The 15,550-nt window shown below is 33.3% G+C and overlaps 3 protein-coding genes across 7 annotated transcripts; 1 reads left to right on the top strand and 2 right to left on the bottom strand.

Annotated features, from left to right (window-relative positions):
• LOC105174790 ((R)-specific enoyl-CoA hydratase-like) lies at positions 1,219-3,857 on the bottom strand. 5 transcript variants are annotated; one of them, XM_011096981.2, is made up of 5 exons: positions 3,693-3,856; positions 3,178-3,389; positions 1,872-2,305; positions 1,599-1,714; positions 1,219-1,506 (listed from the first exon to the last, which is right to left on the bottom strand). In XM_011096981.2, the coding sequence occupies exons 3-5, from the start codon at positions 2,226-2,228 to the stop codon at positions 1,356-1,358; spliced, it is 624 nt and encodes a 207-aa protein (XP_011095283.1). In that variant the 5' UTR covers positions 2,229-2,305; positions 3,178-3,389; positions 3,693-3,856; the 3' UTR covers positions 1,219-1,355. The 5 variants fall into 5 exon arrangements, with proteins under 5 accessions (XP_011095283.1, XP_011095282.1, XP_020553862.1 ...); XM_011096980.2 differs by having other exon boundaries at positions 3,178-3,368; XM_020698203.1 differs by having other exon boundaries at positions 3,243-3,368.
• Positions 8,124-9,011, bottom strand: LOC105174788 (calcium-binding protein PBP1). The gene has a single exon (XM_011096978.2). It carries the CDS (start codon positions 8,882-8,884, stop codon positions 8,378-8,380), a length of 507 nt encoding a protein of 168 aa, XP_011095280.1. The 5' UTR covers positions 8,885-9,011; the 3' UTR covers positions 8,124-8,377.
• LOC105175129 (G-type lectin S-receptor-like serine/threonine-protein kinase At4g27290) lies at positions 10,542-14,363 on the top strand. Its single transcript, XM_020698340.1, has 7 exons — positions 10,542-12,140; positions 12,383-12,514; positions 12,655-12,788; positions 12,953-13,163; positions 13,266-13,500; positions 13,595-13,745; positions 13,839-14,363. The coding sequence occupies exons 1-7, from the start codon at positions 10,859-10,861 to the stop codon at positions 14,145-14,147; spliced, it is 2,454 nt and encodes an 817-aa protein (XP_020553999.1). The 5' UTR covers positions 10,542-10,858; the 3' UTR covers positions 14,148-14,363.

Raw genomic sequence — 15,550 nt, 5'->3', positions numbered from 1 at the left:
GATATTATATTTGTGTAATAATGTGGGATGTTCTAGATCATGCCCTGCTTTCATCATTTTTGCATCTCCTCTAAGAAATCCTAATTCAGTTATATTTATATTAATAAAGATAAATACAAAAAATAGTTGTTAGATACTTTATATTTTTATCAGTAGATGAAATTAGAATGAGTATTGAAATTTAATTTTTAGAGTTATAATCAATTATACTATAAATTAGATTATTGAACATAATTTCAAGATGCCCTTGATTGATCTATGGATTGAATAAATTTGAAATCTTTTATAAAGTAAACAAAAAAAAAATGAGAAAAATCGTTGTAATAAAGAAAATGAAACCATGTTTGGTGGGATAAAGGAGATAGATAATCAACATATGAATTAAATAAGATACAACTAAAAAAAGTGTCGATGAATAAATGAAAATTAAAATAAATCTTAAAAGGGTTTCATATACTTTTTTTTAAATTATTATAAAAGAATTTATTTGACTTATAATAACTCAATAATATATTAATTGGAATAAATATAAATTTATTAATATCAATAAATTTAGTAAATTTTAATTGACGAAGTGATTTATTTATTAGACGAAAGTAAATCTAGAAATACTAAATATAATTTTATGAATTATAAGGAATTTATGTGTAATTACTCAAAGCTTGACGGAAGGACAATATAATTATTTCTATTTATATAATATATATATATATAAAGATTATATTTCCCTTCAATTATTACAGGTTATAATATTTTCTTGGGGTTGGTGTAGATTAGAACAAATAGTGGGTGTCAATTATTGGAAAGTGGAGGTTCGTGGTTGGATTGATAATTGACTTTTGGTTGGGTTTAGGTACGACAAGATATATGCACACATGCCTTGGTGCTCCACACCTATAACCTGTTTTTCATAAATTCTAAATTAAGCATAGTCATATTGTCTTAGTTTCTTATAGAAAATTTTTGGGATTGTTCACTAGCACATAAGCTGGGGAAGGGGAGGCACTTGTTTTATTTGAGCTGAGGAATTATTTAGTATCTCTCTTATTTGTCTTTAAGGTGGCAATGTGTTAGCTGAAGGCGATAAGAATGTTTCGGTTGAACGATTCAAAGAGAATGGTAATTTCATTTTGTGTTATAATTTGCATGAAACCTCAGGACTCCCGAGCTAGCATCTGCCATCAAATTCTGAGCCAAAACATGCTACTTATTATAGACTATTGCAAGAAGTGGATATATTACCAGAACGAATGAGTTCCAATTCAACAATGCACTGATACATTACGAGCAAGTGCAACAAACAATCCAATAAGCCAACTTCAAACCTTGGAGCAAGAGTAAAGAGTGGGCACGAACTAGTGAAGTTGTGTTCGGCTGCCAAAGTCTTTTGACTCCGAACTATGGTTGTCAACTTGTTTCATGGCCAGGGTGGGTAAGATTGCCGTGGCCTCACCACCAATAACGACAACCTCACCATCCTTGAAGCATGTCGTCACAAATTTCACCCTAAAGGCCACACGAAACACGCCATACATCATAATTTTAAGCTCAATGTGGGGAGAAAAACCTTCAGGGGTAAAAATGACCAGTGAACTCACATGTATTTTTGTTTCATTTGTCTAACACTGCTTGCCTGCACTTGACTAGTGATGTTATCTCCAACGAAAACCGGCGACCTGAAGTCCAACGTTTGCTTCACATAAATAGCCCCTGGCTACACATACCGCAAAACAATCTTTAATTCTACCTCATGTCATAATATCAAACACATACAATATTGTCGAAGTTATAACGAGTTCTGCCTAGCATACAATGATCAAATGATGAAACATCACAATTAACAACAATAAGAATATAGTCCCAATACTTACAAAGTAGGAAGCAATGATCCTAGGAAACAAGGAAGCAACGAGCATTCCTGGGACGGGGATATCCTCGAAGCCTGCATTTCTTGCACATTTAGAATCAAAATGCAGTGGATTTGAGTCATGGGTCAGCTTGGAGTATCCGGCAATGTCGGACGTAGAAAATACTCTGGCTTGCTTCAGAACGTCCCCAGTTTTGAGCACATTCATGGCCGCCGCCGGCGACGAGCAGTACATCAAAGAATAAACGGAATTCCAGAAGGGTCTCTTCATCACTTTAGCACTAAAGGGGTTCGCCATAGTTTTGAAGTCAACCCTGATGGAAATTACCGCAAGATCTCTCTGAAGAAATTTATCAAACATCTGGAATGCAGTAGACTTCAACCACACTTGCTCCGAAATGGAGAAAATTCAGGGGTGTCGTTTATAGTATTTAGGAGCTGAAATTTAATTCGTCACAAGTATAATTTAAAATCTTAGTATATTAATTAAATTGAATAAATAATAAATAATAATCTCAAATAATAAAACAAAATTAACCTTAAACATACGCGAATAAAGAATTATTGATGTAAAATTAACTTAAAAAAGATGATGAAAAAATAAATATAATTGAGAAAATTTTAGTTGTACATATATAGCCAAGTAACTAGTGGTGGTAGTATAAAGCTGCTCTCACTTGTGTAAGAGGAAGGGATAAGAATAACTAATTTTATTTTTATTATAGGGGAAAAAAAAAAAAAGGAAACTAAATTCATGGAACAGAAAAGCTTTGGGCTTGGTAAGGGAAAGTGAAATAGCCCAAATCAACCCAGTTACTGACTTTTGGGCTTTGATAAGGAACCCAACTACCAAGTCAAGGCCCACATCTGTTCTCCATCTCTACATCTACTTCAACTCCGCTTTATTCTCTCTCTCTATATATATATATAAACAGAAAAATCCGCTTTGTTCCCTACTTGCAGGACTATAGCTGCCACCCTCTTATATATAGGATCAATTTTGAAATTTTGCATACGAAAGTCAGAAGGATTAAGTAGTTTAAATCTGGCATTCTATTTTTAATTCATGATAATTAATTTAAATATCCACGAGGAAATTGAAACAATAAAAAAAAAAAAAAGAGTATCATTCAATCTCATCTAGATGGAATTTGTGCTATTAATTGACGACTCCGAGGTCTATATCTCCAACAATTTTTATTCAATAAAATAACAAGAGAAACAGTGGAGCAAGTGAGAATAATAGCAAAGCTATTGGCCCCAAGATTAGAATTTTCCTCGTCGTAGAATGGAAAAAAGATGAGCATTACCTAATCATGATGACAAATTTCAGATTATGACATAATGAGCCTGGAAATAAGGAGAACGGCTCCACCTGTTTGATTAGTGTTCAAAATCCCTCATTTTCTACATTTCTCTACTTCTTTGTCAACCCAGTCTTCTTATGTTCGACTCGAATTTTTGCAACATTTCCACGAGAAAGACTGAGTCTATCAGTTTCCTGTCAGGCACCGTGGTTTTACTGGAATTCAGGACAGGGTCAAGTCACAATACAGAGCTCGGCTCTGTAACTTCAAGCTCGAGCTCGAGCTGCCGAGCTCGAACGCGAGCTCGACAAACAGCAGCAACAAGCAACAACAGAACAGCAACAAGCAACAATAGAACAGCAAAAACAGACTTTTCGTTGGTGATACATTGGCAAAAGCAATTCCAAATATTTTTAGTTTGTAAAACTTCTATAACTTTAGTTTGTAAGATAAGATTTTTAGGATATTTTGCACCAGTCAATTAAGCAACCGTGTGTCAACAGAGAAAGAAAGATTACCTCGTCGCCGCACTCTTCGCCGCGCTCGTCGCCAACTTGCCTTTCTTGTTGCCGTGAATTTGGGGGCTAGGGTTCTAAGATGTTTGGGGAAGAAATAAGAGAGGTGAAAGAATGGAGGTAGAAAGAGAGAGAGAGAGAGAGAGAGAGAGAAAAAGGAAGAAGAAACGATGAAAAGAATGAGAAAGAGGGGTTTTGACTTTTTGTATTATTATTATTATTATTATTATTATTATTATTATTATTATTATTTAAAATTATGAGCTCGAATCATAAAATTTTTACATAGATATAGTTGAAATTAATATATGTTCACAATCTGCAACATTTATATATTTATAAATGTTAGTATAACATTGATATAACTATCATTTTATATTATTGAACAATATAGGTTAATCGAGACATCAAAATTCAGATCAGATTGTTAGATATGATAAAAGTTACAAAAAAATATATTTGATAAAGTTTTAGACTTATTGGATATACGGATGTCGAGATATCGTATTCGAAATATAAGAGTAATAATTCAAGACGGTGTATCGTTGAATCAAGCCATGTGATTTTAAATCATATCGTCTGATATAAAGTCTTGTATATATTTAAATTTCGTATGAGTCAGGTGCCCGAATTTTAAAATATCTCAATTATTCATTAAACTTTTTAATCTCATTATATATAATAAAATAATAATTAGAATTATTCAACTATCATCATCATCATTATTATTATTTAAATTTCGTATGAATCAGGTGCCCGAATTTTAAAATATCTTAATTATTCATTAAATTTTTTAATCTCATTATATATAATAAAATAATAATTAGAATTATTCAACCATCATCATCATCATTATTATTATTATTTTAAATCATGAGATCGAATTATAAAAATTTACGTAGATATAGTTGAAATTAATATATATTCACAATCTGCAAAATTTATATATTTATAAATGTTAGTATAACATTGATGTAACTATCATTTTATATTGTTGAACAACATGGGTTAATCGTACCATCAAAATTCAGATCAAACCGTTAGATATGATAAAACTTACAAAAAAAATACGTTTGGTAAAATTTTATACTTATTGGATATACGGATGTCGAGAATCGAGATATCGTACTCGAAACATAAATATAATCATTCAATACGGTGTATCGTTCAATCAGGCCATGTGATTTTAAATCATACCGTCTGATATGATCTAATGGGCACAATCTTGTATATGTTTAAATTTTGTATGAATCAGGTGCCCATATTTTAAGATATCGTAATTATTGATTAAAATTTTTAATCTCATTATTTATATAATAAAATAATAATTATAATTGTTCAACCATCATCATCATCATTATCATCATCATTATTATATATTATTATTATTATAATTTTTAGATAAGATTAATTCATAGAAATTACTAAATTTTGACATAAATTTATGAATAATAAAAAATTATAAGTGAATTACTTGTCAATTTAAAAGATATTAACGTAATACAAATATATATTGAAATAAAACATAAAGTTCTATATATCATATTAAATAATAATTTTAATTATAAAATATATTATAATTTACTAAGTTGTTGATTAAATTTATTTTGGTATAAAAATTAAATGTATAAATAAAAGTACCATAATTTATTATTATCCAAAATAACATGTATGATATTGATTAATAATTATAATATATAGTCAATTTATATTATAAAATTAATCAAATATAAAATATAAAACTAAATATATAAAAAATTCATAAAAAAATAAATAAACATATATATATATATATATATATTCACCAGCTCGCGAGCTGGTGAACAACAGAAACCCAGCTCGAGCTCGAGCTCGAGTCGAGCTCAAAGTCGAGCCGGCTCAACTCATCTGCCACCCCTAATTTAGGTACGACAAGATATATGCACACATGCCTTAGTGCTCCACACTTATAACCTGTTTTTCATAAATTCTAAAGACAACAGAAATTATTCATAATTTACAGAGGATGTTAGGCTCCATTTATTTAAAATATTTTATAAATTTTTTATTTTTATAAAATATTTTAAAAGTTTAAAAATAGTTTAGAAATAGGGTTTTAAAATATTTGGTTAAAATGAGAGATTGAAGTGTATAAAATGTTTTTATATTTTTTTAAGATATTCTAATATCTGACATAATAAATTTTTTGTATTGATAAAATGATAATAAAGGACACAATGTCAATAAAATAAAATTGATAAAATGATAATAAAGGACACAATGTTAATAAAATTAAGTAATTAGCTATTTCTTGACCTATTTTATTATTACTTTCATAAATATTACGCATTAGTTCAACTCCTAATAAAAAATTAACAGATATATATATATATATTTTTAACTTTTGTTAAAAAAAAAAAACAACTTAATATAAATGTAATCTAATATTGAACACAGCAGGCGTCATATGTAAGGGTTAAAATTGAAATATAACCAAAAAATAATTTTTGATGTAGAAAAATGTAGGATATGATCTGAATAAAGAATCGTAGATAGTAACTCTTTATTGCTGCAATTATAAATGGTGCCACGTTATAATTTTGTTATTTAATAATCATATAATATGCAAACAAATTTTATTCTATAAATTTAATACACAAAGAAGATATATTTGTTAATTTAAAATTTTATTTCATTTGAAAAAGTAATGCATTTCAAATACTAAGAGCAATATGATTCTATCTAGCATCTAACAATGTCATGGTGCATTCCATCAGGCATATGAGTGTAAGTTATTTGAGTTACGTCTAGCAAATTATTGTTCAAGTTTATTTATTATGATCTAACTTTAAAAAGTTATGTAGTTTGATTATTGATTTAATCGAGTTCATACGAATTTTAATGAATAAAATAGAAGTCGAGTTTGGATAATTTAATATTTTTATATTTTATTAATTTTGTACTTATCGAATGAAGCTCTTTTTTGTTTAAATTTAATTTGTTAAATTTAACAAATCGAGTTTGAGCGAGCTTTTATTAATCGTTTTCAATATGGGCCGTATTGGATGAGCTTGTTGCATTCTGCTACTGCTGGTTGTAGATTCAGCAGTTGCAGCGGCAAGAACGTTTGTTTCTGCTAAAAAGGTTGAGGCTGTTTGGGTTGAGGCAGAGCGTCTTCAGTTCTCAGCACCAAAGCCACTGAGGACATGCTTGGCCTGTCTTCTGCACACACAGCAGAGCCACACGAACCAACGTCCACAATACTTCACTGGCAAAAATAAGCTACTAGATTGGTGTCGGATGGATGGGTTCCAAGGAACGTCTTTCTTTGTGTAGTAGCCATATATGTATGTATATATGCCTCCCAACTCCAACTGACGAAATCAATGTCTGGCCATCTATAATAATCATATCAGTCAGCTGTAGTTATCACATCCTTTGCGTTGGAAAATGGTGTCATGGTTTCCAGGTCTCAATTTTGGTGGATTGTAAGTGGGAGAAAGTATATGGGACTTCCATTGACGTAAATAGTTTCCCTGGTTAATGATGAGTTGCCTCCACCTTCCTCGTTGTAATGAAGGTCTCAGTCTTCATTCAAACTCAAATACCCCAACTCCTCACTCATTCTACCAATAAAAAACCGTGTGGATAAAAGTTTCAATAATTTGGAATGTTTTTCGAGTGCAAATAACGACTTTGACTTAACCCACTGTATTTACAATAGTTTTTGTCTTTGTTGTATTGACACCATCTATATGACTGTAGATGTGGAGTTCATTGCACAATTCCTTTGCACTTTTGGTATTGTTTGGTTTTGGTCTTCTTTTCTAGTCTGGGTTTAATTATTGTGAAGACAGTATTTCAAAATGAGGGGGTAAGTAAGGTGCTAACATGATCATATTATAGGGTAAATTAGCTATCTCCTTTATAAATTTGATATAATTACGAATAATTTTTTATTATTCAAATAATTATAAATATTTTTTTCAAATTGAAAAATATAAAAAAATTGATGGTGGATAAATTAAATAATTCATAGGGCATAAAAAATTTAGAAAAAAATATAAAATTATAATTTATAATTCAAGATAACATTATGGTCGGCTTACCACAAAAATTAGAATGAAAGCTAGCAGATGCTAACAAAACGAGCTGATTACTAGACAAATATTAAAATTAAAAAATATTATAAGTTTTAAATAATAAAAAATATTTATAATTATATTAAACTTGAGAAGGAAACTGTAATTGACCCTAAATTATACTGTTTGCATGTAATTTATACCAACTAGTGTTGGAAGGTGAAGTCCAAGTTTGTAAAATCTGTGAACTTAGTCTCTGATTTATAGTAAACATTTGAACATTTAGAAGACTGAAAGAAGAGGAAAATATATATATATACAATGGTGCATGGCACGAATTTATGCTAGTTTCATCCTAAAACAAGAAGTTAGATTTAATACTGAAAGTAAAACCCAATGAATATTAGAACTTCCACATTAATGGTGTGGAGTGTGTTGACCAATTTAAGTCAATGAAAACATATGCATAACACATCATTCTTATCCAAAAGGTCCAAGAAACGAATTCATTGGCTTCCGTCAATTTCTGTATAATTTGAATTTATCATCTCCGGGGAATTAATCAAGAATCGGCAGCACATCCTACCAAACAATTAGATTACAAATCATTCCAAAAAGGAAAAATGATTACAAAAATAAATCTTGAAAGCCCTCCTCCTGTCGAAGAGCCTCCTCTAACAAAAACTGAGACTGCTCCATCAACTCCGGGCTCAACCTGAACATCAGCACACAAAATTCCATCTGGTTGAGAGCCCCATCTCCGTCGAAATCCCCCTCCCTCAGCATCCCATAAAGATCCTCATCGCACAAATCCTGTAGCCCCAACAGAGCAGAGTTCTTCTTCAGGCTCTCGAATGTGATGACGCCTTTATCAGAATCCATCAACAGCTGAAACCCATTACAGAGTTCCCCAATCAGACCATCACCGCCCAGCTTCTCCGCCATCAGGGGCAAGTAATCTTGGAAACCGCATTGATCCTTGGACGCCATTTTTTGTTTACTAATAAAGATGGTGTTTTTCAACAAGGAGAGAGAATGATTGTTTGACATGGTTAGAGGGAGCAAGGGGGGTAGGCTAATATAGAGGTGGGCAGAAAACGGGGTTTCTGAGAAGGAGAGGGGAGCAATGAGCATGGGAAGAAGGAACGCATTTCTTGACAGCTAAGGGACAGTAAGACAGAGAGAGAGAGAAGAAAAGGTCAGATGGCTTTTTGCTTGGGCGGATGTCTTGGTTTTTAATGCACAAGAAGTTGCGTCTGAATTTCTGTGCAGTGGGGGCGGTGGAAGGGTGTAACAGTTCCAACCAGGGAGAGTCTTGCGAACTTTCGTCGGATTGAGGGAAGGGGGCGTGTACAGTAGACGATGGTGCACCTGCACCACCCTGCAGGTTAAAACCGTGTTGCAATTTTAGCTATCACGGTTGAGCTGACGTCATTCTCATATTTTTAAAGAAGATGATTCTGAGTTCAAATTCAGATTATCCTCAACATCCCCACTCTTATTATTTTCAAATAAGAAATCATTTGTATTAATAAGCTATTATTTCTTTTAATACTTGATTTAATAAAATTTAATATGTAATTATTCATATATAGTCTGAAATTGATTTTGACATTTTTTTTAACAAAAAAATGCAAACAACTCCTATAATATTGTAAATGATCAAATTACAATTTATAAAAAAAAATTAGTAATTTATTCCCTAGATTTTTAAAAATACAATAAATATATCCCTTATATTTTTTAAAATAAAGTAATTTACCTCCCTATATAAATGGATAAATTGTTATTTATTTTCACAGGGAAGTAATCTGCAATATCACAGGAAGGTCAATTGCATTAAACCCTATTTTTTAATTACTATTAACTCATTTATAGTATTTAGGAGCCGAAATTTAATTTGTTACAAGTATAATTTAAAATCTTAGTATATTAATTAAATTGAATAAATAATAAATAATAATCTCAAATAATAAAACAAAATTAACCTTAAACATACGTGAATAAAGAATTATTGATGTAAAATTAACTTAAAAAAGATGATGAAAAAATAAATATAATTGAGAAAATTTTGGTAGTATAAAGCTGCTCTCACTTGTGTAAGAGGAAGGGATAAGAATAACTAATTTTATTTTTATTATAGGAAAAAATAAAAAGAAAACTAAATTCATGGAACAGAAAAGCTTTGGGCTTTGTAAGGGAAAGTGAAATAGCCCAAATCAACTCAGTTACTGACTTTTGGGCTTTGGAAAGGAACCCAACTACCAAGTCAAGGCCCACATCTGTCTCCATCTCTACGTCTACTTAAACTCCGCTGCCACCCCCTTATATATAGGATCAATTTTGAAAATTTGCATACGAAAGTCAGAAGGATTAAGTAGTTTAAATCTGGCATTCTATTTTTAATTCATGATAATAATTTAAATATCCACGAGGAAATGGAAACAATAAAAAAAAAAAAAAAAGAGTATCATTCAATCTCATCTAGGATGATGGAAATTGTGCTGTAAATTGACGACTCCGAGGTCTATATCTCCAACATTTTTTATTCAATAAAATAACAAGAGAAAGAGTGGAGCAAGTGCGAATAATAGCAAAGCTATTGGCCCCAAGATTAGAATTTTCCTCGTCGTAGAATGGAAAAAAGATGAGCATTACCTAATCATGATGACAAATTTCAGATTATGACATAATGAGCCTGGAAATAAGGAGAACGGCTCCACCTGTTTGATTAGTGTTCAAAATCTCTCATTTTTGACATTTCTCTACTTCTTTGTCAACCCAGTCTTCTTATGTTCGACTCGAATTTTTACAACATGATTTTGCAACATTTCCACGAGAAAGACTGAGTCTATCAGTTTCCTGTCAGGCGCCGTGGTTTTACTGGAATTCAGGACAGGGTCAAGTCACAATACAGAGTGTTTACACTCTTGATTAAGCCTATCTAGATGAGTTAATTTCAACAGATGTCGGAGTAATGTGCCAATAATGTAACACAATACTTGCAGCATTTTTCATGTTAAAACTTGCGGTGGGAACTTGAGATTTTAGCTTTTCTGCTTTAAAGAAGGCTGAATCCAAAAAGTAGGAACGTCACCAGATAGAACCATGAAAATTTCGATTGAAGGGTTCCCTTTTCTGATATTCGTATCATACTTGGTGTCCGTCGTGGCCATTTCCAGAGCAGCTGATACTATAAATACAACTCAGGTTATCAGAGATGGTGATACGATTGTTTCCCCGGCCGGAAGTTTTGAACTGGGATTTTTCAGTCCAGGCAACTCCACGAATCGGTACGTGGGAATATGGTATAAGAATGTAACTCTCAGGACTCCGATTTGGGTTGCCAACAGAGAATTCCCACTGAGTAACACATCATCGGCGGCCTTAACGTTCATCCAGACAGGCGATTTGGTTCTCCAGGACGAAAATAACGCCACCATATGGTCATCTAACGTGACGAGAGCCGCACAGAATCCTGTTGCTCAATTATTGGACTCGGGGAATCTTGTTATCCGAGAAGCAAACGATGATCAGCCAGGGAATTATCTTTGGCAGAGTTTTGATTATCCAACTAATACATTTTTACAGGCCATGGATTTTGGCTGGAATTTCATTACAGGCATTGAGCGTTACGTTTCGTCGTGGAAGAGTAATGATGATCCAGCTCGAGGAGATTTTACCTTTCGCTTGGATATTACGGGATATCCTCAAGTGGTCATAAAAAGGGGTGACTCTGTGCTGCACAGGCTTGGACCCTGGAATGGCATGCGTTTTAGCGGGACGCCTAGTGTCCGACAAAATCCCACATTCACAGCAGGATTATACATGAACAGTTCAGTGATATATTACAGAGAAGATGCTCTTGACAGGTCAGTCGTTTCCAGGTTCTCTTTGAGTCCGAGTGGCACAGGACAACGCTTGACATGGGTGGAACGTAGCCAAGAATGGGTCGTTTATTATAACTTACCTACAGATATATGTGATAATTATGGATTATGTGGTGCACATGGAAGTTGCAGTACTGGAACTTCTCCAGCTTGTAGCTGTTTGGACAGATTTGTGCCTAAAGACGAACAAGCTTGGGTTGGATCTGATTGGTCGGGTGGGTGCTTACGAAGGACTCCCTTGAATTGTCAGGATGATGTCTTTTTGCGATATTCCGGTATTAAAATGCCTGATTCTCAGTTTACTTGGTTCAACGAAAGCTTCACTCTTGACGAATGTGAAGCAGAGTGTTTGAGGAACTGTTCTTGTATGGCTTACTCAAATTTAGATATAAGGAGAGGAGGAAGTGGATGCTTGCTTTGGATTGGAGACTTGGTTGACATCAGACTGTTATCTGGAGAAGAACAAATAATTTACATCAGAATGGCTGCTTCTGAATTAGGTGAAGTTTCTACTTTCAGACTAGAATTTGATATTAGATTTGTTGTTAATGTAATTTTTTTCCTTTGTTGACTTCCAAGAAGTAGAAGTATAGAGAATAAGCATGAGTTTTTGATTGATGTCATCAGAGATTTTTCTTTCGTTCGATAAGCAGGATACAATGCAGTGGAGACATTGGGTTCTTAATGACTATGCCAGAGCATTTCAACAACTAACCGCTTGATTTGGCGTGCAATGATGCAGATTCCAAGGCAAAGAAGCGAAAAACACTTATTGCGGTTTTGACATCAACAGCAGGGATTGTTCTACTAGGCCTGAGCCTGATATTGTTTATCTGGAAGAGGAAGAAGAATCATCAAAACCTGAGAAATGAAGGTACAGAAATTGTGTCATTTTATGCTGATAGCTGGGGAAAAAATAACAAACAGAGCAGAGATCGAATATTACATTCTGCAGGTATTTGTAAGTTGGAACTTCCCGATCGTATTACGTAGTACGTAATTCTCATGTTGCAGGAGGAGGGCCCGAAGAAAGTCACAAGGAAGACTTGGAGCTGCCTATGTTTGATTTATTGACAGTTACTAGAGCTACCAATAACTTCTCGATCAGCAACAAGCTTGGGGAAGGTGGATTTGGACCTGTTTATAGGGTAAATATGCATACACTGCTTTTTTCTTTGTGATATATAGTAGAAAGTAATAAATAGAATTGTATGTGAGGTTAAAACACAGAAGAAAAAAGTTTATGGTAAATGGCATCCTGTATCCCTTCAAGTTCAGCCCCTTAATCATATGGAGTTTGGTTGACTCTTAGGGGATGCTGGAAGATGGAAAGGAGATTGCTGTTAAACGTCTGTCAAGAACTTCCACACAAGGACTTGATGAGTTCAAGAATGAAGTCATCTTTATTGCCAAGCTTCAGCATCGAAATCTTGTGAAGCTCCTAGGATGCTGCATTCAAGGAGCGGAGAAGATGTTGATCTACGAGTACATGCCCCATGGAAGTCTGGACTTGATCCTATTTGGTGAGTTTTCCTATAGACAAATAGAGCTGGAAATGTTTATAATGCAACAAAGAATCAAACTAGAGGAGGACAAATTTTAACCATGCAAAAACATGTTAACAGATAAAACAAAAAGTAAACAGCTCGATTGGCCTAAGCGCTTCCATATCATCAATGGTATTGCTAGGGGACTCTTGTATCTTCATCAAGATTCTCGGCTAAGGATTATCCATAGGGACCTCAAAGCTAGTAACATATTGTTGGATACTGATATGAATCCCAAGATATCAGACTTCGGCATGGCCAGAAGTTTTGGAGGGAATGAGACTGAAGCCAACACACAACGAGTTGGAACATAGTAAGAATCTCAAGATTTAACATCTCTCAGATGCAATTCAACTGCTTTCAACCATGTGTGCTAATGCAATATCATCACTTTAATCATCATGCAGTGGGTATATGTCACCAGAATATGCCGTAGACGGCTTCTTCTCCGTCAAATCAGATGTATACAGCTTTGGTGTTTTAGTGCTGGAAATCGTGAGTGGGCAGAAAAACAGAGGATTCCATCACAAAAATCACCACCACAACCTTCTCGGACATGTAAGATATCAAGACCTGCCTGAATAGTGGGCACTTGAAGTTATTTATACCATATAAAAAAAGGGAGAAGTTGTAATGAATTGATGTATGCAGGCATGGATACTACACAGAGAAAGTCGGTCCTTGGAACTGGTGGACACAAATCTAGTGGACTCATTTTACTTCTCTGAAGTAGTACGATGCATTCATGTGGCTCTATTGTGCGTTCAACAAAGTCCAGAAGATAGGCCAAGCATGTCCTCAGTGGTTTTGATGCTGGGCAGTGGAGGTGTTTTGCCTCCACCCAAGCAGCCTGGTTTTTTTGCAGAAAGAGATGTTCGTGCTGCTGACAATACAAGCAGCAGCAAGAATACAGTAAGCTCGTCCAACGAATACACTATTACATTATTAGATGCTAGATAGTGTTATATAATACGTGACGTATTTTTTGCACAAGCTTAATATTTTTCTTTGCTGTCCCCATCCGAATTTGAATGCATTTTGTATACTATTTTATATGTACAACCATGTAAGAAAATATTTTGGGAGGTATCTTAGTCAACTGTATATATATATATTTACATCTGCACTATACTTTTTGATGTTACTGACAATTCCAAATACTTATACAGATTGTTTGAATTTATTGTCTAAGTATTTTGTTGTGTTATATGGAAATAGAGAATGAAAAATAAAAATAAATAAGCATGTGTTGGTGTATGTTTGAATTTGTTTTTAGAAATAATTAAAATATTATGTTTAATGTTATGTGTTAAGAAACAAAAGTCACTATATATATATATAAATATTGTATATTTAATATTGTAAAGTTATGCTACGGATACCCCATGCCTTTAAGAGAGTAGACTGAACAGCATTACTGTTGAGGGTTTTCTCACATAGAATTTTTGCTACAATGGGGTAGTGGTTGGTGATTTGTGATTTACTGAGTGGGGGAGAGGTTTCTTCTGGGAATTGTAGTTGGGTGGTTTTATTAATGAGGTAGGTGACAACAATATCAGGTTCTTCCATGATGGTGGTAAGGTGGGGTAGTTGTGTCGGACGAGGAGACTGGGGGATCTGAGTTGTTACAGAGTGGGAGACTCATGAGATCCAAATCTCAATTGGTAAGAAGAGAGAATGGAGTTCTTGCTCAACCTATTTATTTATTGTTACTATGAATTTGTATTGTATTTAATTAAATTTATGTAAAATGACAAAAGTAATTATTTTTTATCACATCGTGTCTCTTTTTTATATATTTATATATATATATGTATGTATATATATTATATTTATGCCAAATAAAAGAAAATAATAAGATATGATATTTATGTATGAGGACAAATATTGAATATATTTTTGACCCACATCGTAGATAGGACAAAAACAAAACCAAACAAAACAATTTTCCAAATGGTGTCCATCTGCCCATCTTTGAACTTATGAAACAAGGGGACCCTTCCCCAGCTTTATTAAGGGGCCCGCCTGTGCTTCGGGCCAATAATCGGGCCCTCTTATATATCAATGTAAGTTGCATTGTCTATTCATGAAAGAAGAGAAGGAGCAATTATTCATTTAGAATTGTGAAGGCTACATATCGGATTTTTTATTATAATTTATATTGTATTTTTTATCTCATTTTACATATATCCATCACTTACATAAGATATTCTTTCAGATAAAATTAATGATGTAATATTTATTCAGGTATCGTATATTTGTGAAACAGAATAAAAGATGCACTAAAAAATCCGATCGGATCAAGCTGACGGTGTATCACTATTCTATCTGTCTTGGCCAACTTTGTAGATATGTAGTCCTTC

This window comes from Sesamum indicum, linkage group LG12 (assembly GCF_000512975.1).
Source record: "Sesamum indicum cultivar Zhongzhi No. 13 linkage group LG12, S_indicum_v1.0, whole genome shotgun sequence".
NCBI classification, from domain to species: domain Eukaryota; kingdom Viridiplantae; phylum Streptophyta; class Magnoliopsida; order Lamiales; family Pedaliaceae; genus Sesamum; species Sesamum indicum.
Note: the sequence above shows the minus strand (reverse complement) of the source record. Positions and strands in the feature narration are given on the sequence as shown.